General features: G+C 43.5%; 1 protein-coding gene across 3 annotated transcripts in view; it reads left to right on the top strand.

Moving 5' to 3' along the window:
- The window catches only part of LOC122787039 (E3 ubiquitin-protein ligase RNF31-like), a 29,352-nt gene extending 3,698 nt beyond the window's left edge, over positions 1 to 25,654 (top strand). For 2 of the 3 annotated variants that reach the window (XM_044053587.1, XM_044053596.1), the window contains 5 exons: positions 2,399 to 2,545; positions 3,901 to 4,056; positions 6,087 to 6,143; positions 17,363 to 17,561; positions 25,587 to 25,654. In XM_044053587.1, the coding sequence (XP_043909522.1) occupies positions 2,399 to 2,545; positions 3,901 to 4,056; positions 6,087 to 6,143; positions 17,363 to 17,561; positions 25,587 to 25,633 (606 nt within the window). In that variant the 3' untranslated portion in view covers positions 25,634 to 25,654. Of the gene's footprint in view, positions 1 to 2,398; positions 2,546 to 3,900; positions 4,057 to 6,086; positions 6,144 to 16,992; positions 17,052 to 17,362; positions 17,562 to 25,586 lie in introns of those variants that run through there. The other variant, XM_044053604.1, reaches the window with a different exon arrangement.

Raw genomic sequence — 25,654 nt, 5'->3', positions numbered from 1 at the left:
TACGTATTATATTGTTTGATTGATAAATGATTGATAAATATTTTAATATAACAAATATTGTTATTTATTTATATTGATTTAATTATATTGTACAATATTGATATTGATTGATATACTGATATGTATTGGGATTATTTTGTGCATATGAGATATTTAATAGGACCTGTTTTCCATACAGGCCAGGTGATGGCGAGAAGTATAGAAGTATAGTCAAGTTTGAAGATCCTTGGAAACCTCCACTGCTCTGGTCGGGCTGGTAGGAGGCTCCTTGGCACAGCCGCTCCTCTCTCTCTGCGCTTACAATCAATTAACATCCCACATCTACATTACACACATTCACCCGACAATACAGACTGTTCCCTAAATTTATTTATTGTCAATTTGTATATACATGATCTGAACTGTACAACTGTTGTTGTGTATGAATGGCCATTTGTATTTTGTTAAATATTTTCTGGTAATGGTTCACAATTATATGGTGTCCCCAAACTTAAACTGCGTTCTGTGTCTTCCTCTCCACTCCTAGAGTCAGACCTGTTCTTCTGAACCCGGCCCAAACTTAGACTTTCAAAGCTATAACGTATCTAAATAATAGCTATCTGTTAAACTAATTGTACCTTACTAGGGTAGCGTACATGTTACAATGGACATCACGTGTGAGCCATAATTTTTTTGATGCTGCCATCACAAACACTTGGAGCTGATACAAGTCTGTATGGAGTGGGTTGGAGTGGCTCAGTGATTAAGACCGGTGCCCTATGTGCGAAAAACATCATGGTCGCAATGGTCGCAAGTTCGATTCCACCCCTCGCTGATTGTACTCAATTCCATTGTAAGTCGCTTTGGATAAAAGCGTCTGCTAAATGACATGTAATGTAATGTCTGACAGGAAAGAGCTCAATCGACCCGATACGAACACCAAGCAGTACCTACTATTCAACCTGCACCTGGCTGAAGAGCTGTTGGATAGTCAGCAAATATGTTCTATGTCAGTCCGTCAGTTTAACTACAATCATGCTGTTGTCCACTACACTGGACATTGTAAGGAGTTTTTTTAGGCCTAAATAGATGGGAAATCATACAAAAAAATAAACTGGTAGAGCCTTTTTTTTTCTTTGGTTCTCAGGAGGATATTACGGAGCCCCTAAAGGGACATCGAAAAAAAACAAAAAAAACTAACCGTTTCTGAAAGTATCTCGTGCTCACGAAAAAGTATCTTGTGTGCACCAGAAAGTATTGTATGCGGGCGTGATGTCCCCGAACGCAGTTTTAAGATCATTTGAGGCGTGAAATTACATACAATGCTTTCTGGTGCGCACAAGATACTTCCTCATGAGCACGAGATCGAAAGTATCTTGTGCGCACCAGAAACGTTTATTTTTTTTTTTTTTTTCAATGTCCTCTGTAGGATATTCAACACTAATGCACTGCACTGTTTGTTTTTGTTTTGTTTCAGTTTTAACGTTTGTGTGTTCAACTTAATGGGTCTATATTTAGCAATAAGATTCTCCTTGTGTTGATGACCACTCAAAGCACTCTAAACCACATTTGTTTCTGTGTGTGCATTGTGTTTTCCATCGCACGTCTATTTATCTATACACATTTACATGCTGCCAGCGCAGCTATCATTTTGGATAATATGTCTTTATGAGAGACACAATAGCATCATAAACTTGAGACCTTGCAGTTCAGAGATGACTCTTACTGTCCACTCAGCTTCAGCTGTTATTTTGAATGAAGCTAAAAAATATACTTTTAAAAAATGATGACTGTTAATTTTCTGTTAATCCATCCATCCATCTTCTACTGCTTTATCCTCCACATGAGGGTCGTGGGGGGTGCTGTGCCAATCTCAGCTGACGTAGGGCGGTAGGCGGTGTCACACCCTGGACAGTTCACCAGTCCATCTCAGAACACTGTTTGATTATAATATTAAAATCTCAAATAGCAATGTTGTCTATAATATTCACAATTACATTTTTCCCCCTAGTTGTGCAGTTCTAGAATTTTCATTCTAAGACCAACTATTCTGTGTGAACTGTGTATTCTGAAGTATAACAGCTGTTACTATCATGATAATATTATATGAAATGCTATTGTTATACTAGCATTCCACTGTGACTGCACAACCAGCAAATGTCAAAATTAAGTGATACTGTATTTATCTTCAGTGTACAATGGTCAGACTAGTAGTAGGGGGCAACGGTGGCTCAGTGATTGGGTGAATGGTGCAGTGGTTCCAAGCTTTTCTCAGTCTGTCCATAAGCGCACCAAAGTGACTGCTTCTCACCAACTGATATGATGTAGCTGTATGGCGCAGCCGTGGTGCAGTTAGATGTGATGTTCACTGCAGATTTGTATTTTAGATTGACATTTACTGTTCTGTCTGCATCTTCAGACCCTTGCATCGCTGCAGCGTTTGTCTACAGCACTGAACATCCTGGAAAAGTATGGCTGCAACCTGACTAATCCCAACAGGCCAAAGTACTGGAGAACTGTCAAACACAACAACCCAGTGTTCAGAGCCACCGTCGATGCCATTCAGGTAACAGCAAGGAATCAGAAAACTTAAATATAACCAATGACTGCATGGATCGTTACATTAACCCAACGTGACAATTGATGACATGTTCATTCAGTGAATACATGAGCTGTTTTCCTCTAAGAGCAGGGTGTCTTATGGTGGCTCCACTAATGGTGTGTTTCCACCGGCTCTACTCTAGTTGTGTTTCCACTAGCATAGCACCGGGTAGCAGGTACTTTTTTTTAGTACCTGCTCTGACAGGGGTGGACTGGGACAATAATATAATAATAACTATAATCTGCGCTACTGATACTATACTGTGCCAACTCGCCCCATTGATGTACAAACAAACATGCAAGCCCTTAATAACACCACTATACTGAGCAATATCCCTTTATATTCTGGAGCCTTGAATAAATTAATGATAAATATACAGTGTGTTGCTTACTGTACTTGCTCTTAAGAAGGATACTGGAGAAAGGATTTAAGATTCGAGAGGGTTTATTTATCACTCATTATCACACAGCTGCCTGCTGCCTATCACAAATCTGGACATGAAAAGTAGAGGAGTAGTGTGGAATAGGTTAAGTTTGAACAAAATTACACATAAAAAATGTGTAATCTTTGTAGCCTCTCCTAGGGCCATTGGGCAGTTTTCCCGGTGGGCCGATCGATTTTGAGCCGGCCAAAGGATGGATGTTTATGATGATGGATTATTATGTTGCCGCGCCTTGACTTGAAAACTACGGTAACTCTCCCAGGCAGGCCCGGGGACATAGTGTATTTATCTTTAGTGTAACACTGGTCAGACTCCTGGTTCTCCCGATGGCCAGTCCACCCCTGTGCTCTGGCGAGGTTCCAAGTGCACTGAGTAGGTTCTCTGCGTATCGTCGCCAGACTGCCGGCCACCGATTGGTCGGACTGCAGTCACAGGAAGTGACATCTGACACAGAAATCAAGCCGAACAGTTAAAACAACTTAACAACGTGGGTTAATCTCCGACATTTACCAGGGAAATGTCTAAAATCTCAAGATTTAACAGAGGAGTCTGGTGTATTCAGTGACACCACTGCTGATTGTGACCGGCATCACAAACCCTACTGCTGTATTTCAGTCCAGTGACTGTGTCAGATGGACTCTGTGCTCCGGTCATGGAGGAAGTACTGAACAAATGTTTTTTTTAATTAACTGATTCTAATGATTTAGTTGCACTGAAAACAACTGCTTTACAAGTCACTAGTCACTGTTGTGTGTGTATATGTATTTGTCGCTTGTAAAACGAAGTCACAGCAAATATGTACGAAGGTCTCATTGCATACCCAACAGTTTGGAAAAGTAAATGCTGAGGATTACGTCCCTTATCTTTCCACTGGCAGGGAGGACGAGCCGTGTTGTGTCTCTATGGTTACTCCAATCAGCAGCCAGATGGGCTCAGCTTCCCTGATGATGTCACTGATCCTGATGTGGGCCGAGTTGCTGCGGTAACGTTAGAGGTGATGAGTCTGAGGATGGAACTAGAAATGCTTATCAAGGTGTGTGCCCACTTTAACAACACAGTTTAAAATAACTATGTAGGCTTGTTGTAAAAGTTGCTGCTTTAAATGTAATGAGCATAATGTAAATAAATGATTGAAAACGATCTTGTTGCCATGTTTGGTACAAGGGTATTTATCACAAATTACTGGAAGCATCTTTTTCCTGCATATTTGGCTGTCTATCATTCTGTATTGAAGGTAATGTATGGCATGCACATGATGTAGTAGATCATTTAAAGTGAAAATGTACTCTGATGTTACTTCATATTCATGTTGACATGTGTGCACACTTCTAAAACCAGAATAATAAGTGCATGAATGCAGTTAACATAAGACAAGATAAGATAAGATAGTCCTTTATTAGTCCCACAGTGGGGAAATTTACATTGTTACAGCAGCAAGGACACTAAAGATAAAGATAATAAATAAGAGCTCATTGGAGTCAGGAGTCAGCCAACCTGGTGTCCAATCAATGAGACGAGGTTGGAGGTGTTGGTTAAAGTTGCCCTGCCCTATAAAAACAAACACCAGTTTTGAGGTTGCTATTCTCAAGAAGGATTGCGTGATGTGAACCATGCCTCACACAAAAGAGCTCTCGGAAGCCGTACTAGTAAGAATTGTTGACTTGCATAAAAATGGACAGGGTTATGAAAGTATCTCTAAAAGCCTTGATGTTCATCAGTCCACGGTAAGACAAATTGAGAAAGTTCAGCACTGTCGCTACTCTGCCTAGGAGTGGCCTTCCTGTAACAATGACTGTAAGTGCGCTCAATGAGGTGAAGAAGAATCCTAGAGTGTCAGCTAAAGACCTAGAGAAATCTCTGGCACATGCTAACAACTCTGTTGACAAACCTACGATACTTAAAACATTGAACAAGAATTGAGTTCATGGGAAGACAACACGGAGGAAGCCACTCCTGTCCAAAAAACCCCCATTGCTGCACATTTGAATATGAACAAAGCTCATATGGAACATCCATATGAGCACCTGGATGTTCCACAGCACTACTGGCAAAATATTCTGTGGGCAGATGAAACCAAAGTTATTTGGAAGGAAAACACAACGCTATGTTCAGAGAAAAAAAGGCACAGCACACCAACATCAAAACCTCATCCCAACTGTGAAGTATGGTGGAGGAGGCATCATGGTTTGGGGCTGCTTTGCTGCCTCAGGGCCTGGACAGATTGTCATCATCAATGGAAAAATGAATTCTGAAGTTTATCAAGACATTTTGCAGGAGAACTTAAGGCCAGCATTCCACCAACGGAAGCTCAACAGAAGATGGTCGAAGCAACAAGACAACGACACAAAGCACAGAAGTAAATCAACAACAGAATGGCTTCAATAGAATACACCTTCTGGAGTGATCCAGAAGGTGTGAGTGGTCCTGACCTCAACCCTATTGAGATGCTATGGTATGACCTCAAGAGCTCTCTTGAGGTCATACATAATACAGCATACGGAATGCTGGCCTTAAGTTCTCCTGCAAAATGTCTTGATAAACTTCAGAATTCATTTTTCCATTGATGATGACAATCTGTCCAGGCCCTGAGGCATATCAGCAATATTCTTGGGATGTCTGGTGTGAATCGCTCGATTCACACCAGACATCCCAAGAATATTGCTGATATGAAACAGTTTTGTAAAGAGGAATGGTTCAAAATTCCTCCTGACTACAACAGGTCAGGTCTGATCTGCAACTACTGGAAACGTTTGGTTAAGGTTATTGCTGCTAAAGGAGGGTCAATCAGTTATTCAAGGGTTCAAATACTTTTTCCACCCTGCACTGTGAATGTTTACATTGTGTGTTCAATAAAAACATGAAAACATATAATTGTTTCTGAGGTATTAGTTTAATAAGACAGTGTTTGTGTAATGTTGTGACTTAGATGAAGATCATATCACATTCTATGACCAATTTATGCAGAAATCCAGATAATTCCAAATGGTTCACTTTTTCTTGCAACTGTATGTATAAATGGAATAAATGAAAGAGAGAATAACCTGTGTTGTGGCTTGATTCCAGGAGACTCACCCTCACCCTGAGTTCTATGAGAGAATCCTTGCTACGCTGAGACACAAGGTAAGAGTCTGTCTCTCCAGTGCCGTATTTCAACCTTCAAATAATATCGCCAAGAATATTTTCAACTTATTGTCAACTCAACACAGTTTGAATAGTAGCCTCATCTGAGCCTGAGAGGGTCTGCGTCTTGTGGTAACTTGTGGTTTCGGTTCGCTCCCCAAACTTTACATCCTATTCCCTACGACCTATGTCACCTCGTCAACTGCTTTACTGCATACATTGCTGCCTTCACTCAAAACACTGAGTGGCGTGAATTTTTATGGTCTGTATTTATATAGCGCTTTATCTCACTCAAAGCTGCTCAATATCATGAACTATGGCTGAGCAGAACAAGGGACTCAAATGCAGGACTCAGAACACGAATCAGTCAGTAACAGAGTTTAATTCCAGGCAGAGGTTCGGTACGCGGAAGGTCAAAGAGATCAGGCAGAGGTACAAAAATGTCAGGCAAAAAGGCAAGGTCAAAAAAGGCAGGATAGGTTCAAAAAAACACGAGTAGACTAAACTATGGCTGTGAATCAAGAGTGCTGGAACGTGAGCTATGAACTACAACGAACTGGCGATGAGACAAGACACAGAGGGGAATATAAGCAGTGCTTGATTAGGGAGTGATTGGATGCAGGTGTGGAAGACACAATCAGGGATCAGGTGCACACAGACGAGGAAAGGGGCGGGGTAGACAGGAACCTGAAACAGAGACAAGGGTGAGTGATTTCAAAATAAAACAGGAAGACAAGACAGAACATGAAGGGAGAAACAAAACAAGATACTTAGCAGAAGTGACAGATCATGACACTCAAAAAGCTATAGTTTTGCCATTTACCCATTTTACTCAGCGCATCGCCTATCACTCATCTTTCACACACTGTCTGCAAAACCGTCAGGGGCAACATGGGGTTAACAACATAGTGGAGCCGGGGAATCACTCATCTTTCACACACTGCCTGCAAAACCGTCAGGGGCAACATGGGGTTAACAATATAGTGGAGCCGGGGAATCAAACCCACAACCTTTTCTAATTCATGATGTAGCCTATTTTGATGGACTCGGAACACCGAGAGGGTGCTGCTCTATTCCGGTAGGTCAGAGCTAGAGAGAAGGTCCTGGGACGGGAAGGAGCCACCGCTCGTCTCTCTCGCTCTCTCACTCTCTTCACTTCACGTCGTTTACGTCAATAGAGGGACATTTTTTAATTTTTTATTTATTTACCATACACACTTATTAATTCACAGCACAAACTCACATAGTCATCATTACACCATTTTTGACACATGAAATCTCCAGCTAACACAGTGGCCTTGTAATGTCTGGGAAAACACTGGACCCAAGAGCACGATTCAAAGTGTCCAAAAAAGGGTTTTTATTTAAAGTACAAAAACTTAAGTAGCAAACAAAGGAAGTAAACCAATTGAGGGAGAGAGGTCCAGAAAAACCTCTGGCAGAAGTAGCTGGCAAAAGCTCTTAGGCAGAGCAAAACTGGCAGGACGAGAGCAAGTGAAGTGAGCTCTCCTTGACAGGTTTTAATCGAGAAACATGGAAGGTGGAATGAACCCTCATGGTGCGAGGCAGACGGAGTCGGACAGCAGCCGGGTTGACGACTCTGTCGATGGAGAAGGGGCCCACGAACGTGGAGCCAACTTCCTGGACTCCACTCTTAAGAGCAAGTCTTGGGTTGAAAGCCATACTTTCTGACTGAGGGGTGTAGTGGCTCAGTGGTTAAGACCGGTACCCTATGTGCGAAAAAACATCATGGTCGCAATGGTCACAAGTTCGATTCCACCCCTCGCTGATTGTACTCAATTCCATTGTAAGTTGCTTTGGATAAAAGCGTCTGCTAAGTGACACGTAATGTAATGTAATGTAATGACTGGGGGTGTAGTGAGGAGCAGGAGCGCGACGTCGATTGGCATCTCTCTGATACTGGCCCGATGTGCAAAACAGAGTGGAGCCGGCTTGAAGTCAAGTGCGGTGGCATCCGCGAATGAGGCCTGGACTGATGGAACCCGGGCCTCCTGCTCCTGTGCAGGGCACAGTGGCGGTTGATAACCCTGAGAGCACTGGAGGGGGGGTGGAGCTTGGGAAGGTGTTGTGGGCATATTCCACCCACAGCAGCTGTTTGGACCAAGAAGAAGGGTTGTTGGACGAGAGGCACAGGCAGAGCTGTCTCCATCTCCTGATTCATCCGCTCAGTTTGGCCGTGGGTGGAAGCCATCATGATGGAGGCACCAAGGAGACTCAAAACTCACGAACTGGGGCCCCCGGTCAGAAACAACATATCTGGGGAGGCCGTGCAGACGAAATACATGTTGTAGCATGAGTTCAGCAGTCTGTTTAGCAGAGGGTAACTTGGGTAATGGTATGAAGTGAGCAGTTTTTGAGAAACGGTCAACTATTGTGAGTATTACTGTGTTACCGTCTGAGGGAGGAAGTCCAGTGACGAAGTCCAAGGAGATGTGGGACCAACGTCGCTTAGGGACTGGTAGAGGGTGAAGCAGACCAGCTGGAGCTTGGCGGAGACTCTTGTTCTGGGAGCAGACCTGACAGGCAGCGATAAACTCTCGGGTATCCCTCTCCATGGCCGCCCACCAGAACCGCTGTTTGAGGAGCGCCAGGGTGCGTGTGGCAGGCTAGGGGTGAGGAATGCCCCCACTGAAGAACCTGGGAGCGATGGTCGTCTGGAACATAGAGACAGTTATTGGGGCACTTGCTAGGAGCAGGGAACTGAGAACCTGCCTGTTTGACCTTGTTCTCCAAAGGCCAGGTGATGGCGCCCACCACGCAGGCAGAAGGGAGAATCCCCTCTGGTTCGATCGGGGCATCTGGTTTGGTGTTTTTGGACCCCGGGCGATAGGAGAGGACAAAGTTGAACCGGTTGAAGAACAAGGCCCACCTGGCCTGATGAGAGCTCAGTCTTTTAGCAGAACGGATTTATTCCAAATTCTTGTGGTCGGTCCATACCACAAATTGCAGCTCCGCCCCTTCCAGCCAATGCCTCCATTCCTCCAAAGCCATCTGAACGGCAAGCAGTTCACGGTTCCCTATGTCATAATTCCTCTCAGTGGGAGATAACTTGTGGGAAAGAAAAGGCACAGGGGTGAGGTTTCTGGTCCTTGGTGGACCACTGAGAGAGGACAGCCCCTGCTCCAGAATCGGAAGCATCCACTTCCAACACAAACTGAAGTGAGGGATCAGGGAAGGTGAGTATCGGAGCAGATGTAAATAAATGTTTTAGCTCACCAAACAATCTCTCTGCCTCAGGGGACCACACAAAGGGGCAGTTGACTGACGTGAGAGCCGTGAGGGGCCCCGTCACGGCACTGTAGTTCCTGATGAACCACCGATAGAAATTGGCGAAGCCCAAGAATCATTGCAGTTCCTTGCGGGAGGTGGAGGAGGCCAATCCAAGACAGCACTGACTTTGCTGGGGTCCATCTGGATGCTCCCCTCCTTGACGATGAAGCCCAGAAAAGACACTTCAGAGACATGAAACACACATTTCTCGGCCTTCACATATAGTCTGTTCCCCAGGAGCCTCTGGAAAACACACCACACATGCTGAACATGCTCCTATTTGGACTTTGAAAAAATTAGAATATCATCCAATATAACGAAAACACAGGAATTGAGCAGGTCCCTGAGCACATCATTCACTAGGCCCTGGAAAACTGCAGGGGCATTAGTGAGTCCAAAAGGCATGACAAGATACTCATAATGACCCAGAGGAGTGTTGAAGGCAGTTTTCCACTCATCCCCCTCTCGAATGTGCACCAGATGGTATGCATTCCTAAGGTCGACACAGTTCAAAAGCAGAGGAGATGAGTGGGAGAGGATACCTGTTCTTCACGGTTATGTCGTTCAGACCTCGATAATCAATGCAGGGGCACAGCGACTTGTCCTTTTTCTCTACAAAGAAGAATCCGGCCCAAGCAGGAGACGAAGAAGGGCAGATTCAATTCAATTCAATTCAATTCAATTTTATTTGTATAGCGCCAAATCATAACATACATTATCTCAAGGCACTGTACATAGACAACATCAAGGAGAGCAGAGAACCCCAACAGTTCACACAATGAGCAAGCACTAGGCATCAGTGGAGAGAAAAAACTCCTTCTTAACAGGAAGAAATCTCTGACAGAACCAGGCTCAGAGATGTGCGGTCATCTGCCTCGACCGGTTGGGGTGAAAGGAAAAATGGGGGATAGTGGAGAGGTGGGGGACAGAAAATGGGGGGAGAGAAAGGACAAGAGGGAGAGACAGAAGAGAGAGAGGGAGACCAGCAGCAGATACACAACAACTGTATCAGGTTACAAGTTTATACAGTTACTGATATCGACTTTTTAATTTACAAAATAATAATAATGGTGACGATGAGCGTAGCCTCGGAAACTGGATCTTGATCCTTCAACCTGCATGATGAGAATACGGAGAGAGAGAGAGAGAGAGGGAAGGAAGGAAGGACACAAACTAGGGAGAGAAAGAGACAAGGTTAATGACATATAAAAAGTCATAATCAAATGCTGAGTGTGAGAGAGTGAATGTGCGTGTACCACCGGAAAATCCCCCAGCAGTTTAGTTCTATAGCAGCATAACTAAGAGATGGTTTAGGTTTCCCTGAACCAGCTCTAACTATAAGCTTTATCAAAAAGGAAAGTTTTAAGTTTAACTTTAAATACAGAGAGAGTGTCCGCCTCCCGAACTATCATTGGAAGCTGGTTCCACAGGAGAGGAGCCTGGTAGCTAAAGGCTCTGCCTCCCATTCTACTCTTACAGACTCTGGGAACCACAAGTAAACCTGTATTTTGTGACCTAAGTGGTCTATTAGGATGATAGGGTAAGACTAGGTCTTTCAGGTATGAAGGGGCCTGACCATTAAGTGCTTTGTACGTGAGGAGGAGGATTTTAAATTGAATTCTAAACTGTATGGGGAGCCAGTGTAGAGAAGCTAACACTGGAGTTATATGGTCTCTCTTTCTAGTTCCTGTCAGAACTCGTGCTGCAGCATTTTGAATTAACTGAAGGATTCTAACAGACTTGTTAGAACATCCTGCTAATAAGGAGTTACAGTAATCTAATCTAGATGTAACAAAAGCATGAACTAGTTTTTCAGCATCCTGTAAAGACAGAATGTTTCTAATTTTCATAATGTTCCGCAGGTGGAAGAAGGCTGTTCTGGAAATTAGTTTTATGTGTGAATCAAATGACATTTCCTGGTCAAAAGTAACTCCAAGGTTCCTCACAGTGGAACTGGAAGCCAGGGTGATGTCATCTAAAGTGACAATGTGGGCAGAAAGTTTTTCTCTGAGGTGTTTAGGGCCGAGTATAATGACCTCAGTTTTATCTGAGTTTAAAAGTAGAAAGTTACAGGTCATCCAGGACTTAATGTCTCTGAGACATTCCTGGAGTTGAACAACATGATTTATTTCATCCGGCCTCATCGATAGATATAGCTGTGTGTCATCTGCATAACAATGAAAGTGTATGTTATGCTTTCTAATAATGTTCCCTAGAGGAAGCATATATAAGGTAAAAAGTATAGGCCCAAGCACTGAGCCTTGTGGAACTCCACAATTAACTTGTGTTTGTAATGAGGCTTTATCATTAACGTGAACAAACTGGAATCTATCAGATAAGTATGATTTAAACCAGCAGAGGGCAGCACCTGTGATACCAAGAGTCTGCTCCAATCTCTGCAGTAGAATATCATGATCAATGGTGTCAAATGCAGCACTAAGATCTAACAGGACAAGTAAAGAAACTAGACCATTATCTGACGCCAAGAGAAGATCATTACTAACTTTAACTAGTGCTGTTTCTGTGCTATGGTTTAATCTAAAACCTGACTGAAAATCTTCAAACAGGCCATTAATGCGCAGATATTCACATAATTGATTGGCAACAGCCTTTTCTAAGATTTTAGAGACAAAGGGAAGATTAGATATCGGTCGGTAATTAGCTAAAATATCTGGGTCAAGGGTCGCTTTTTTTAGAAGGGGTTTAATAACTGCTACTTTAAACGTTTGGGGCACATATCCAGTTAATAAGGATAGATTAATTTGAGTTAATATAGAGTTGTTAATTAAAGGAAACACATCTTTAAACAGTTTGGTGGGGATAGGATCTAACTGACAGGTTGATGGCTTAGATGATGAAACTAATGATGTTAACTCAGGGAGATCTATAGGGGAGAAACTGTCTAACTGTGCACCTGGTGCTTCTAAAGCTCTTGTACTAGAAGATGAGTCAGTCCCAATATGAGGGAGGAGATGATCAATTTTTTCTCTAATTGATGTTATTTTATTCACAAAAAAGTTCATAAAGTCATCACTGCTCAGTGTTAAAGGAATAGATGGTTCAGTGGAGCTGTGGCTCTGTGTCAGCCTGGCTACAGTGCTGAAAAGAAATCTATGATTATTCTTATTTTCTTCAATTAGAGAAGAATAATAGGCAACTCTAGCTTTGTGTAGGGCTTTTTTGTAAGCTACAAAACCATCTTTCCAGGCTATATGAAGTTCCTCTAGGTTACTGGAACGCCATTTTCTTTCTAATCTACGTAACGTCTGTTTAAGAGCACGAGTATTGGAGTTAAACCATGGTGCTCGTCTCATCTGATTCACCACTTTCTTTTTCAGAGGGGCAACACAATCTAATGTAGTACGCAGTGAGGCTGCTGTACTATCAACAAGGTTATCTATGAGGGCGGGAGTAAAATCACAAAAGGTACCTTCAGATGTACTGACATATGGCACCGAGTTAAATAAAGGTTGCACTGTCTCTTTGAATGTATTAATATTATTATCAGACAGGCACCGGCTGTAGCTGTATTTCTTATTTATGTTATTGTAGTTCATTACTGAACAGTTAAATGTGAGTAAATAATGATCAGTAAGGAGAGGGTTTTGAGGAACTATGTTTAAATTATCAATATCAATACCATAAGTTAAAACAAGGTCGAGGGTGTGATTAAGGCAATGAGTTGGTTTATTAACGTGTTGAATAAAACCTATTGATTCCAACAGCGAGTTAAATGCGCAGCTAAGACTATCACGGTCAACATCTACATGGATGTTGAAATCCCCTACAATTATGATTTGATCTGTTTTAAGCACCAACTCAGATAAGAACTCAGAGAACTCTGATAGAAACTCTGAATAAGGTGCAGGTGGACGATAAACTGTGACTATTATAATTGGTTTCTGTGATTTACAACTAGGATAAGATAGATTAAGAATAAGGCTTTCGAACGATGAATATCCTGGTTTGGGCTTGGGATTGATTAATAATCTAGTATTAAAAATGGCTGCTACTCCTCCTCCTCGGCCTGAGCTTCTAGGAATATGGGTATTAGCATGAGTGGGTGGAGTTGATTCATTTAGACTGACGTAATCGTCTTCATGTAACCAAGTTTCAGTTACACAGAATAAATCAATACAATTGTCGGAGATAAGATCATTTATTAAAACAGATTTTGAGGAGAGAGACCTTATATTTAATAGTCCACATTTGAAAGTGGTATTATTTGACTCTATTTTATTGTTGGTATTAATCTTTATTAAGTTAGAATGTCTAACTCCTCTTCTGTTTGTTATTGGTTTATTTACTTTATTTACTTTAGTTTTTACTTTAGTAGGTCGAGGGACAGACACAGTCTCTATGGGGTTTTTAATAGGTGACTGCTCGAAAAGAAGCACAGAGAAGCATGAAACACTGCAACTCTGTGTCCTGGTCTCAACTCTGGATTGTCATGGGTTTCTAATAAAATGCCCTAAGCTGCTAGATAAGAGAGCTGCTCCATCCAAAGTGGGATGGACGCCGTCTCTCCTCATGAGACCAGGTTTCCCCCAGAAGTTTTGCCAGTTATCTAAAAACCCAATGTTGTTTTCTGGACACCACCTCGACAGCCAGCGATTGAATGACGACATGCGGCTATACATGTCATCGCTGGTTACATTGGGCAAAGGACCAGAGAAGATTACGTTGTCAGACATAGATTGTGCATACCTACACACAGATTTAACATTAACTTTAGTGACCTCCGATTGGCGTAATCGGGTGTCATTACTGCCGACGTGAATAATAACTTTACTGAATTTACGATTATCTGTAGCCAGCAGTTTCAGATAAGACTCTATGTCGCCCGCTCTGGCCCCGGGAAAACACCTGACTGTGGTCGCTGGCGTCGCTATTTTCACGTTCCTCAGGATGGAGTCACCAATTACCAGAGTTGGTTTCTCAGTCTGTGTGGTGCTGAGAGGGGAAAACTTGTTTGAGGTGTGAACAGGTTGGTGGTGGACAGGACTCTTAGGCTTAACACTACGCCTCTTACTGCGGACAGTCACCCAACTGCCCTGTTTGTCTCCCGGCTGCACGGGAGCTGCTGGGGGAGCTAATGCTATGTGGTCCGCACCGACTAGAGGGGACTGGCTAACTGATTTAGCTTCTATGGTGCGGAGCCGGGTTTCTACTTCACTAAGCCTCGCCTCCACCCTAGCCAGCAAGCTACATTTTTTACAAGTACTTTTATCACTAAAGGAGGCAGAGGAGTAACTAAACATGTGGCACACAACACAGGACAGAGCAGGAGAAGGAGAGGGAGAGAGAGAAGCCATCGCTGCTAAGCTAACTTTACGCTAGCAAAGTTAGCTAGAAAGAAACACCGTATGTGATCTACGTAAACGATAGAGTTTACGAAAACGTAGCGGGTGAAAGTATTAGTCTTAGTACTAGTATTAGTAATAAAACGAGTGTTTGTTCAGTGAAACGATAGTTCCAGTAGATATAAAACTCCAGAGAGCGCAGGAGACACACAGCGGAACACCAGTGGAAGCACAGGAAGTGACACAATACGTTACCGCCCCTCTGATCTGATCAGGCCTGCTGCCAACAAGTTATTGATGTACTTCTCCGTGGTTTGGGTTTCTGGAGCGGACAAAGAGAAAATGCGACCCCTAGGGGGAGACGTGCCAGGCAAGAGGTCTATGGCACATAGGGGCGATGCAGGGGTAAGGAAGTGGCCTGAGCCTTATTAAACGCCTCCTTAAGGTCCATGGACTCCCAAGGCACTCCTGACAGGTCTGGGAGCTCAGAAACGGGGGTTACACTCAGTTACAGGCAAGGCAGATCTGAGACAAACGGCATGGCAATGAGAGCTCCATTGCGAAATGACTCTGGAGGACCAGTCTATGTGATGATTGTGGAGTTTAAGCCATGTATAACCCAAAATCACAGGTATGCTGGGTGCGTTAATTAGGTGAAAAGAGAGAGTTTCTTGGTAGTTACCTGACAATTCCAGGTGAACAGGGGTGGTGCGGTGTGTGACAGAGCAGAGCAGGCGGCCATCGAGAGCGCTGGCTGGGACAGGTCTGAGTAGGGGCTCCCGGCCAATCCCCAGCTGGTCAGCCAAGGTTTTGTCCATGAAATTGGCATCGGCTCAGGAATCAATGAAGACTACGACCACCAAGGTTTGACCAGCCACGGTGAATTGTCCATGGTGCAGGGGACGAGAGGGCATTCTCTGGTTGGAAGTTCGGCTCACCAGCACCCCTGGAATTACTGGTGAGCCTGTTCTTTTGCTGGGCAAGAAGCCACAAAGTGACGTTCCTCCAGGGAGAGCAAAGTCTGCCCCAACTGCATTGGTTCCATAGAGTCAGATGAGGTGCTGGAAGTGAAGGGCGGGGCTGCGGCAGGTTCCACGACAGGCAGATGTGGGGGACCTTGGGGAGTAGCTGAGCGGGCTCTCCCCTTTCTTCGCTCTCTGAGGCACCCATCCACTCGAATAGCGAGAGCGATCAGGGCATCCAAACCCCCAGGAGGGTCTTGAGTGGCCAGTTCATCGGAGAGGCCATGATAAAAAGCATCAAAAAGTGAAGGAGAGTTCCACTTACTTTCAGCAGCTATGGTGCGAAACTCAATGGAAAAGTCTGCAACACTCCTTTTCCAACCAGGTTGAGCGCAGACGAAATACATGTAGCCGCTTCTCTTCCTGTGGCGTGATCAGAAACTTTTTTCAGTTCAGCAGAGAAAAGCTGAACGGAGGAGCAAACAGCTGACTGCCTTTCCCATTCCGCGGTTCCCCAATCTCTGGCACGACCCGAGAGCTGGGAGATTATGAATGCCACTCGAGATCTCTCCGACGGATAGGAGGAGGGCTGGAGCTCAAAGAGGAGGGAACACTGAATGAGGTACTGGGTCTGAATCGGCTGGGTCTATTTCTTGGTGAGATCATACTGTAATGTCTGGAAAAAACACTGGACCCAAGAGCACGATTCAAAGTGTCCAAAAAAGGGTTTTTATTTAAAGTACAAAAACTTAAGTAGCAAACAAAGGAAGTAAACTAACTGAGGGAGAGAGGTCCAGAAAAACCTCTGGCAGTAGCAGGCAAAAGCTCTTAGGCAGAGCAAAACTGGCAGGATGAGAGCAGGACGTATGGCATGACGATCTGACAGGGGGTGAATGAGAATGGGTTGTATTTGTAAGGGAGACCAAATGGGAGGCTGATAAGGATAATGAGGGCCAGGTGTGGAAGTGGGCGGGGAGACTCAAGATCTGCAATGACAGGAGAGTTAGTGAAGGTAGATCAACACAGGAAAAATAAACAAAAACAGTCCCTAAGCAGGTGGCCCCGTGACAGGCCTACTTTTACAGAAAGAACAAAAAATATTTGAGTCAGTCACACCACTGGCGGCTGTCTACCGCCGAAGGAGGAACGTGTTTTTTCTGGCGGCTGTGCGCCTATTGAAGTCGTCGGCGATTTCAGATAGGTGCAGTTCATTTTAAAGATGCAGTTTTATTTATTTATTTAGTTTGTTTTTATTAAATTTTTTTTGATGGCTATCCCCCGGCCGGTGCTCAGCTTTTTCACGGGATCGGTGCATATGATGATGGCGATCTGGCCCTGTTACTCTTGGACCAGTGAGTAGACTTTGTTTGTTTACAAATTAAACATGCTGTGTGTCAGCTGGTCTTATTGAAGTCACAGTTATTCGTGTAGCGGGTGTTTTTTTTGTGCTAGTTTTCAATCGCTTGACAGTTGTCGCAACCATTCACTTTCTGACCGGAGAACAACGAAAGCTAACCATGAAAGCTTAACCACAAATACACGTGTTTGAACAAAAATGTGTAGGTTGTAGAAAATAGCAACGGTAGAAGATTATGCTTGTTAGTGACATTGCTAATCCTAACCCTTGTATAGTTCACCCTGACCTTTCACCTCTGCCCTTCAGGACGTAGGTCTAAATACTGATGCTGTGGTCTACTACTCCTCTGCCATCTCATGCAACTCTGACGGTCAGAGCAAGTCTCTCGCCTTCCCTCTGCACCATCATTCCACCAGGGGGAGCAGTCACAGCCACTCTCTGTCCTCCAACCACCAAGGTCTCAGGTCCATTCAAGTCTTCTCCACCTCCTCAAACAAACACCCAGGTGAGGAGGCAGAGCTGCAAAACACATACAACGCTATAACAGTCTACACAACAAGAGAAAAAATATATCATACATAAATGTATGACTATGGTTAAAACATAGACGGTGTCGTCCTTTGTTTCCAGATGGGAGACATACAGTATAAGTGTGATACAGACAAAAAAAATTTCAGCGGCGTCCCCGCGCATGTCGTTCCAAATTTCAAGGTGGATCGGGCAACGTATGGCAACGTTATAGGGCACTTCCTGTTTAAAATGGCCAACTTCCTGTTTGGTCAAATGCGTGTCCGTAAACGTGTTCAAAGAATTTCACAGTCATCACACCAAGTTTGAAGGTGATCGCACTAAAGCTCTAGGAGGAGTTAATTGAAATACTGGCTGTCATATTGTCTGTTGTCACCAGGGGGCGCTGTTCTCGAAATTGAATATTTTCATATGGACGTCTTTAGGGCCGGACTATCATCAATCCTAGCTAGTTTGGTTCAGATCGGACCAGGATTCGCGAAGTTGTAGCAGTTTGATTTTTTGCTGCAAAGTCGCAACACCGTTAAACGACTTGTCGTCATATTCTTCACGCATCATCTACCATGTGTTTTGACTGTTGTCACCAATTTTGAGTGCGGTACGATGTGTAAAAGTAATTCCCGAAATCATAAAAAGGTTTTTTTTGGTGTATTTTCTTTCACCACAAGGAGGCACTGTTTTCAAACTTCACCGTTTTTACATAGACGTCTTCAGCCATGGCCCGTCATCAATCATAGCAAGTTTGGTTCGGATCGGACCTTCCATCGCAAAGTTATAAGAGTTTTGTTTCTCTGATGTGAAACATCAGAATCATCACGAACTTTGCTATCTTGTGCGCCGTGCGACATTTGAAAAAACTTTTGATACCTTAAGCTCCTCAACTGGTCCACATGGACCTCAACAAGTTTGAAGGTGATCGCATGAAAACTCTAGGAGGAGTTAGTTCAAATACCATTGGTGCGAATTCGCCAAAATCGCCCAAAAATGGCCGATCAACCCAAGATGGCAGATTTCCTGTAGGATTCACGGGAAAGTTGTCATCAACTTTTTTGACTGTCCCTACCTAATGAACGTGTGTGCCAAGTTTCGTTCATGTACGTTACACCCGACATGAGTTGACCTAATAGAAGTTTTTAGTGTGACGTTTTAGCCCCTCCCACTTCCAATTTTCCACGCATTTTTGCCGAACGACTTTCGGACGTAAATTTACACCAGGATTGATGTGGTCACAAAAATCTGTGAGTTTTGGGGTATGGGAAAGCCCTCAAAAAGGCAATTAATTTGGGGGAATAATAAGAAAAATAACTAGTACCGCGCACGGTTCTGAACGGGTTCGAGCGCTCTCACCCGTTCATTCACCGTGCGCGGTACTAGTTATTTTCAGTACTAGTTATTTTCAGTACTAGTTATTTTCAGCGGCGTCCCCGCACATGTCGATCCAAATTTCGGGGGGGATCGGCAACGTATGGCAAAGTTATAGGGCACTTCCTGTTTAAAATGGCCGACTTCCTGTTCGGTCAAATGCGCGTCCGTAAACGTGTTCAGGGAAGTTCCCTTGTCTTACATATCAAGTTTTGTGCAGATCGGACAATCTTAGAGTTTACTTCCTGTTTCGGGCATTCCACTTCCTGTAGGGAGGTGACCTTTTACAGACATGCTCAGGACAGGTCCCTGGTGTCACATATAAGGTTTTGTGCAGATCGGACAATGTACTGCAAAGTTAGAGGGCACTTCCTGTTTAAAATGGCCGACTTCCTGTTCGTCTCCGGAAACATGTTCAGGGAAGGTCCCGTAACTCACATATCTAGTTTTGTGTCAATCGGACAATGTAAGACTTTACTTCCTGTTTCGGGCGTTCCACTTCCTGTAGGGAGGTGACCTTTTACAGACATGTTGAGGAAGGGTCTGGGGTCCCACATACTAAGTTTCAAGTGGATACAACAATCCCTGTTGGAGCAGCATCAAAAACTATAAATGTAATTCTGTCTGCTGTCACCAGGGGGCGCTGTATTTGAAAATTAAAATTTTCATATAGACGTGTTCAGGGCCGGACTATCATCAATCCCAGCAACTTTGGTTCAGATCGGACCAGGATTGGCAAAGTTGTAACAGTTTGTTTTTTTAGAATTTTCTACCACCACCAGGAGGCGCTGTTTTCAAAATGTACCGTTTCAGCAACACAGTCGTCTTCAGCAACTAACCATCATCAACTATAGCAAGTTTGGTTGGGATCAGACCTTCCATCGCAAAGTTATAAGAGTTTCATTGTCTGTTGTGAAAAATTATTATTATCTCCAATTTTGGCGCCCCCTATCTCGTACACCATACAATATTTTAAAAAGCTTTTGATAACTTTTGATGCTCAATTCGTCCACATGGATCTCACCAAGTTTGAAGGTGATCGTACAAAAGCTCTAGGAGGAGATAATTGAAATACAAGCTGTCATATTGTCTGCTGTCACCAGGGGGCGCTGTTTTCAAAATTGAATATTTTCATATAGACGTCTTTAGGGCCAGACTGTCATCAATCCTAGCAAGTTTGGTTCAGATCGGACCAGGATTCGCGAAGTTGTAGCAGTTTGATTTTTTGTCCAAAAAATCCGACTTTGCGGCGTTGCCATGGCAACACCGTTAAACGATTTGTCGTCATATTGATCACGCATCATCTACCATGTGTTTTGACTGTTGTCACAAATTTTGAGTGCGGTACGATTATCTGTGTAAAAGTTATTCCCGAAATCGTGAAAAAACTTTTTTTTTGTGTATTTTCTTTCACCACAAGGAGGCGCTGTTTTCAAACTTCACCGTTTTTTCATAGACGTCTTCAGCCATGGCCCATCATCAATCATAGCAAGTTTGGTTCGGATCGGACTTTCCATCGCAAAGTTATAAGAGTTTTGTTTTTCTGATGCGAAACATCAGAATCATCACGAACTTTGCCGCCCCCTATCTCGTGCACCGTGCGACATTTGAAAAAACTTTTGATACCGTGAGCTCCTCAACTGGTCCACAGGGACCTCACCAAGTTTGAAGGTGATCGCACGAAAACTCTAGAAGGAGTTAGTTCAAATACCATTGCTGCGAATTCGCCAAAATCGCCGAAAAATCGCCAATCAACCCAAGATGGCGGATTTCCTGTAGGTTTCACGGGAAAGTCGTCATCGACTTTTTTGACCGTCCCCACCTAATGAACGTGTGTACCAAGTTTCGTTCACTTACGTTAAACCCGACATGAGTTGACCTAATAGAAGTTTTTTAGGGCACTTCCTGTTTAAAATGGCCGACTTCCTGTTCGGTCAAATGCGCGTCCGTAAACGTGTTCAGGGAAGTTCCCTTGTCTTACATATCAAGTTTTGTGCAGATCGGACAATCTTAGAGTTGACTTCCTGTTTCGGGCATTCCACTTCCTGTTGGGAGGTCATCTTTTGCAGACATGCTCAGGACAGGTCCCTGGTGTGACATATAAGGTTTCATGCAAATTGGACAACGTACGGCAAAGTTAGCGGGCACTTCCTGTTTAAAATGGCCAACTTCCTGTTCGTCTCTGGAAACATGTTCAGGGAAGGTCCCGTAACTCACATATCTAGTTTTGTGTCAATCGGACAATGCAAGACTTCACTTCCTGTTTCGGGCGTTCCACTTCCTGTAGGGAGGTGACCTTTTACAGACATGCTCAGGACAGGTTGCTGGTGTCACATATAAGGTTTTGTGCAGATCGGACAATGTACTGCAAAGTTAGAGGGCACTTCCTGTTTAAAATGGCCGACTTCCTGTTCGGTCAACGGCGTCTCCATAAACATGTTCAGGGAAGGTCCCGTAACTCACATATCTAGTTTCGTGTCAATCGGACAATGTAAGACTTTACTTCCTGTTTCGGGCGTTCCACTTCCTGTAGGGAGGTGACCTTTTGAGGAAATGTTGAGGAAGGGTCTGGGGTCCCACATACTAAGTTTCAAGTGGATACAACAATCCCTGTTGGAGCAGCATCAAAAACTATAAATGTAATTCTGTCTGCTGTCACCAGGGGGCGCTGTATTTGAAAATTAATATTTTCATATAGACGTGTTCAGGGCCGGACTGTCATCAATCCTTGCAAGTTTGGTTCAGATCGGACCAGGATTGGCAAAGTTGTAACAGTTTGTTTTTTTAGAATTTTCTACCACCACCAGGAGGCGCTGTTTTCAAAATGTACCGTTTCAGCAACACAGTCGTCTTCAGGAACTAACCATCATCAACTATAGCAAGTTTGGTTGGGATCAGACCTTCCATCGCAAAGTTATAAGAGTTTCATTGTCTGCTGTGAAAAATTATTATTATCTCCAACTTTGGCGCCCCCTATCTCGTACGCCATAAAATATTTTAAAAAGCTTTTGATAACTTTTGATGCTCAACTCGTCCACAATGATCTCACCAAGTTTGAAGGTGATCGCACAAAAGCTCTAGGAGGAGATAATTGAAATACAAGCTGTCATACTGTCTGCTGTCACCAGGGGGCGCTGTTTTCGAAATTGAATATTTTCATATAGACGTCTTTAGGGCCGGACTATCATCAATCCTAGCAAGTTTGGTTCAGATCGGACCAGGATTTGCGAAGTTGTAGCAGTTTGATTTTTTGTCCCAAAAATCCGACTTTGCGTCGTTGCCATGGCAACACCGTTAAACGATTTGTCGTCATATTGATCACGCATCATCTACCATGTGTTTTGACTGTTGTCACCAATTTTGAGTGCGGTACGATTATCTGTGTAAAAGTTATTTCCGAAATCGTAAAAAAACTTTTTTTTTGTGTATTTTCTTTCACCACAAGGAGGCGCTGTTTTCAAACTTCACCGTTTTTTCATAGACGTCTTCAGCCATGGCCCATCATCAATCATAGCAAGTTTGGTTTGGATCGGACCTTCCATCGCAAAGTTATAAGAGTTTTGTTTTTCTGATGCGAAACATCAGAATCATCACGAACTTTGCCGCCCCCTATCTTGCGCGCCATGCGACATTTGAAAAAACTTTTGCTACCGTAAGCTCCTCAACTGGTCCAGAGGGACCTCACCAAGTTTGAAGGTGATCGCACGAAAACTCTAGGAGGAGTTAGTTCAAATACCATTGCTGCGAATTAGCCAAAATCGCCAAAAAATCGCCAATCAACCCAAGATGGCGGACTTCCTGTTGGGTTTGGATCATGGTCATAATGTAATTTTTTCTTCATCCTGACCCACTACACATGTGTACCGAATTTCGTGCATGTGCGATATTTGTGTTGGTCATGGTGAATTTGGACAGGTGGCGCCGCACTTATTGGCCCCTCCCACATTCAATTTTCAACGCACATTCCCCGAACCTTTTTCAGACGTAAATTTACACCACGATTGATGCGGTCACAAAAATCTGTGAGTTTTGGGGTATGGGAAAGGCCTCAAAAATGCGATTCATTTGGGGGAATAATAAGAATAATAATAACTAGTACCGCGCGCGGTTCTGAACGGGTTCGAGCCGACCCGCGCGAGTCGCCGTGTGCCACGGCTCCCCGCGCGCCTCGCGCTCTCACCCGTTCATTCACCGCGCGCGGTACTAGTTATTTTCAGTACTAGTTATTTTCAGCGGCGTCCCCGCACATGTCGATCCAAATTTCGGGGGGGATCGGCAACGTATGTCAAAGTTATAGGGCACTTCCTGTTTAAAATGGCCAACTTCCTGTTCGTCTCTGGAAACATGTTCAGGGAAGGTCCCGTAACTCACATATCTAGTTTTGTGTCAATCGGACAATGTAAGACTTTACTTCCTGTTTCGGGTGTTACACTTCCTGTAGGGAGGTGACCTTTTACGGACATGCTCAGGACAGGTCCCTGGTGTCCCATATAAGGTTTTGTGCAAATCGGACAATGTACGGCAAAGTTAGAGGGCACTTCCTGTTTAAAATGGCCGACTTCCTGTTCGTCTCCGGAAACATGTTCAGGGAAGGTCCCGTAACTCACATATCCAGTTTCGTGTCAATCGGACAATGTAAGACTTTACTTCCTGTTTTGGGCCTTCCACTTCCTGTAGGGAGGTGACCTTTTACGGACATGTTGAGGAAGGGTCTGGGGTCCCACATACTAAGTTTCAAGTGGATACAACAATCCCTGTTGGAGCAGCATCAAAAACTATAAATGTAATTCTGTCTGCTGTCACCAGGGGGCGCTGTATTTGAAAATTAATATTTTCATATAGACGTGTTCAGGGCCGGACTGTCATCAATCCTTGCAAGTTTGGTTCAGATCGGACCAGGATTGGCAAAGTTGTAACAGTTTGATTTTTTAGAATTTTCTACCACCACCAGGAGGCGCTGTTTTCAAAATGTACCGTTTCAGCATTACAGTCGTCTTCAGGAGGAGCTAACCATCATCAACTATAGCAAGTTTGGTTGGGAACAGACCTTCCATCGCAAAGTTATAAGAGTTTCATTGTCTGTTGTGAAAAATTATTATTATCTCCAACTTTGAGCCCCCTATCTGATGCGCCGCTATTATTTTAAAAACTTTTGATAACTTTTGATGCTCAACTTCGTCCACATTGATCTCACCAAGTTTGAAGGTGATAGCACAAGCTCTAGGAGGAGATAATTGAAATACAAGCTGTCATACTGTCTGCTTTGTCACCAGAAGCTGTTTTGAGAAATTGAATATTTTTCCTTATAAGGCGTCTTTAGGGCGGGACTATCCATCAATCCTAGCAAGAAGTTTAGTTTCAAGATCAGGATTTGAAAGTTAACGGATTTGATTTTGTCCAAAATCCGACTTTGGAGTGGATTGCCATGGCAACACCGTTAAGCGATTTAATAGATCATATTGATCACACATCATCTACCATGTGTTTTGACTGTTGTCACCAATTTTGAGTGCGGTACGATTATCTGTGTAAAAGTTATTTCCGAAATCGTAAAAAAACTTTTTTTTGGTGTATTTTCTTTCACCACAAGGAGGTGCTGTTTTCAAACTTCACCGTTTTTTCATAGACGTCTTCAGCCATGGCCCATCATCAATCATAGCAAGTTTGGTTCGGATCGGACCTTCCATCGCAAAGTTATAAGAGTTTTGTTTTTCTGATGCGAAACATCAGAATCATCACGAACTTTGCCGCCCCCTATCTCGCGCGCCATGTGACATTTGAAAAAACTTTTGATACGGTGAGCTCCTCAACTGGTCCCCAGGGACCTCACCAAGTTTGAAGGATCGCACGAAAACTCTAGGAGGAGTTAGTTCAAATACCATTGCTGCGAATTCGCAAAAATCGCCAAAAAATGGCCAATCAACCCAAGATGGCGGATTTCCTGTTGGGTTTGGATCATGGTCATAATGTAATTTTTTCTTCATCCTGACCCACTACACATGTGTACCGAATTTTGTGCATGTGCGATATTTGTGTTGGTCATGGTGAATTTGGACAGGTGGCGCCGCACTTATTGGCCCCTCCCACATTCAATTTTCGACGCACATTCCCCGAACCTTTTTCAGACGTAAATTTACACCAGGATTGATGCGGTCACAAAAATCTGTGAGTTTTGGGGTATGGGAAAGGCCTCAAAAAGGCGATTCATTTGGGGGAATAATAAGAATAACTAGTACCGCAAGCGGTAATCAACGGGTTCGAGCTTGACGGCTCGCGGGTCTCCCTGCGCCCACCTCGCCGTGCGAGTCCTCTAGCTCATCTTCCGTTCATTCATTGCTTGCGGTAGTAGTTATTTTCAGCTTGGACTATTTTCAGCGTCCATGTGTTAAGTTAGAGGGCACTTCCTGTTTAAAATGGCAGACTTCCTCTTTTTCCTATTTAATTTAATTTAATTTAATTTAATTTAATTTAATTTAATTTAATTTAATTTTATGATTAAGTGCAATATAGGCTATGGTATTGGTATTGGTATTGGTTCAATATGTGCAGTAATTGCAAGTTTTAATAAAAATTTAACCCTCCACTTGTTGTTTTTATTTTGGCCCCCCGTGTATTTGACTTTGGCATTACTGCTTTACAGACATGTTCCGGGCGGGTTTGAGGTCTCACATATCAAGTTTCAAGTGAATACAGCAATCCCAATTAGAG

This window comes from Solea senegalensis, linkage group LG2 (assembly GCF_019176455.1).
Source record: "Solea senegalensis isolate Sse05_10M linkage group LG2, IFAPA_SoseM_1, whole genome shotgun sequence".
NCBI lineage: Eukaryota > Metazoa > Chordata > Actinopteri > Pleuronectiformes > Soleidae > Solea > Solea senegalensis.
Note: the sequence above shows the minus strand (reverse complement) of the source record. Positions and strands in the feature narration are given on the sequence as shown.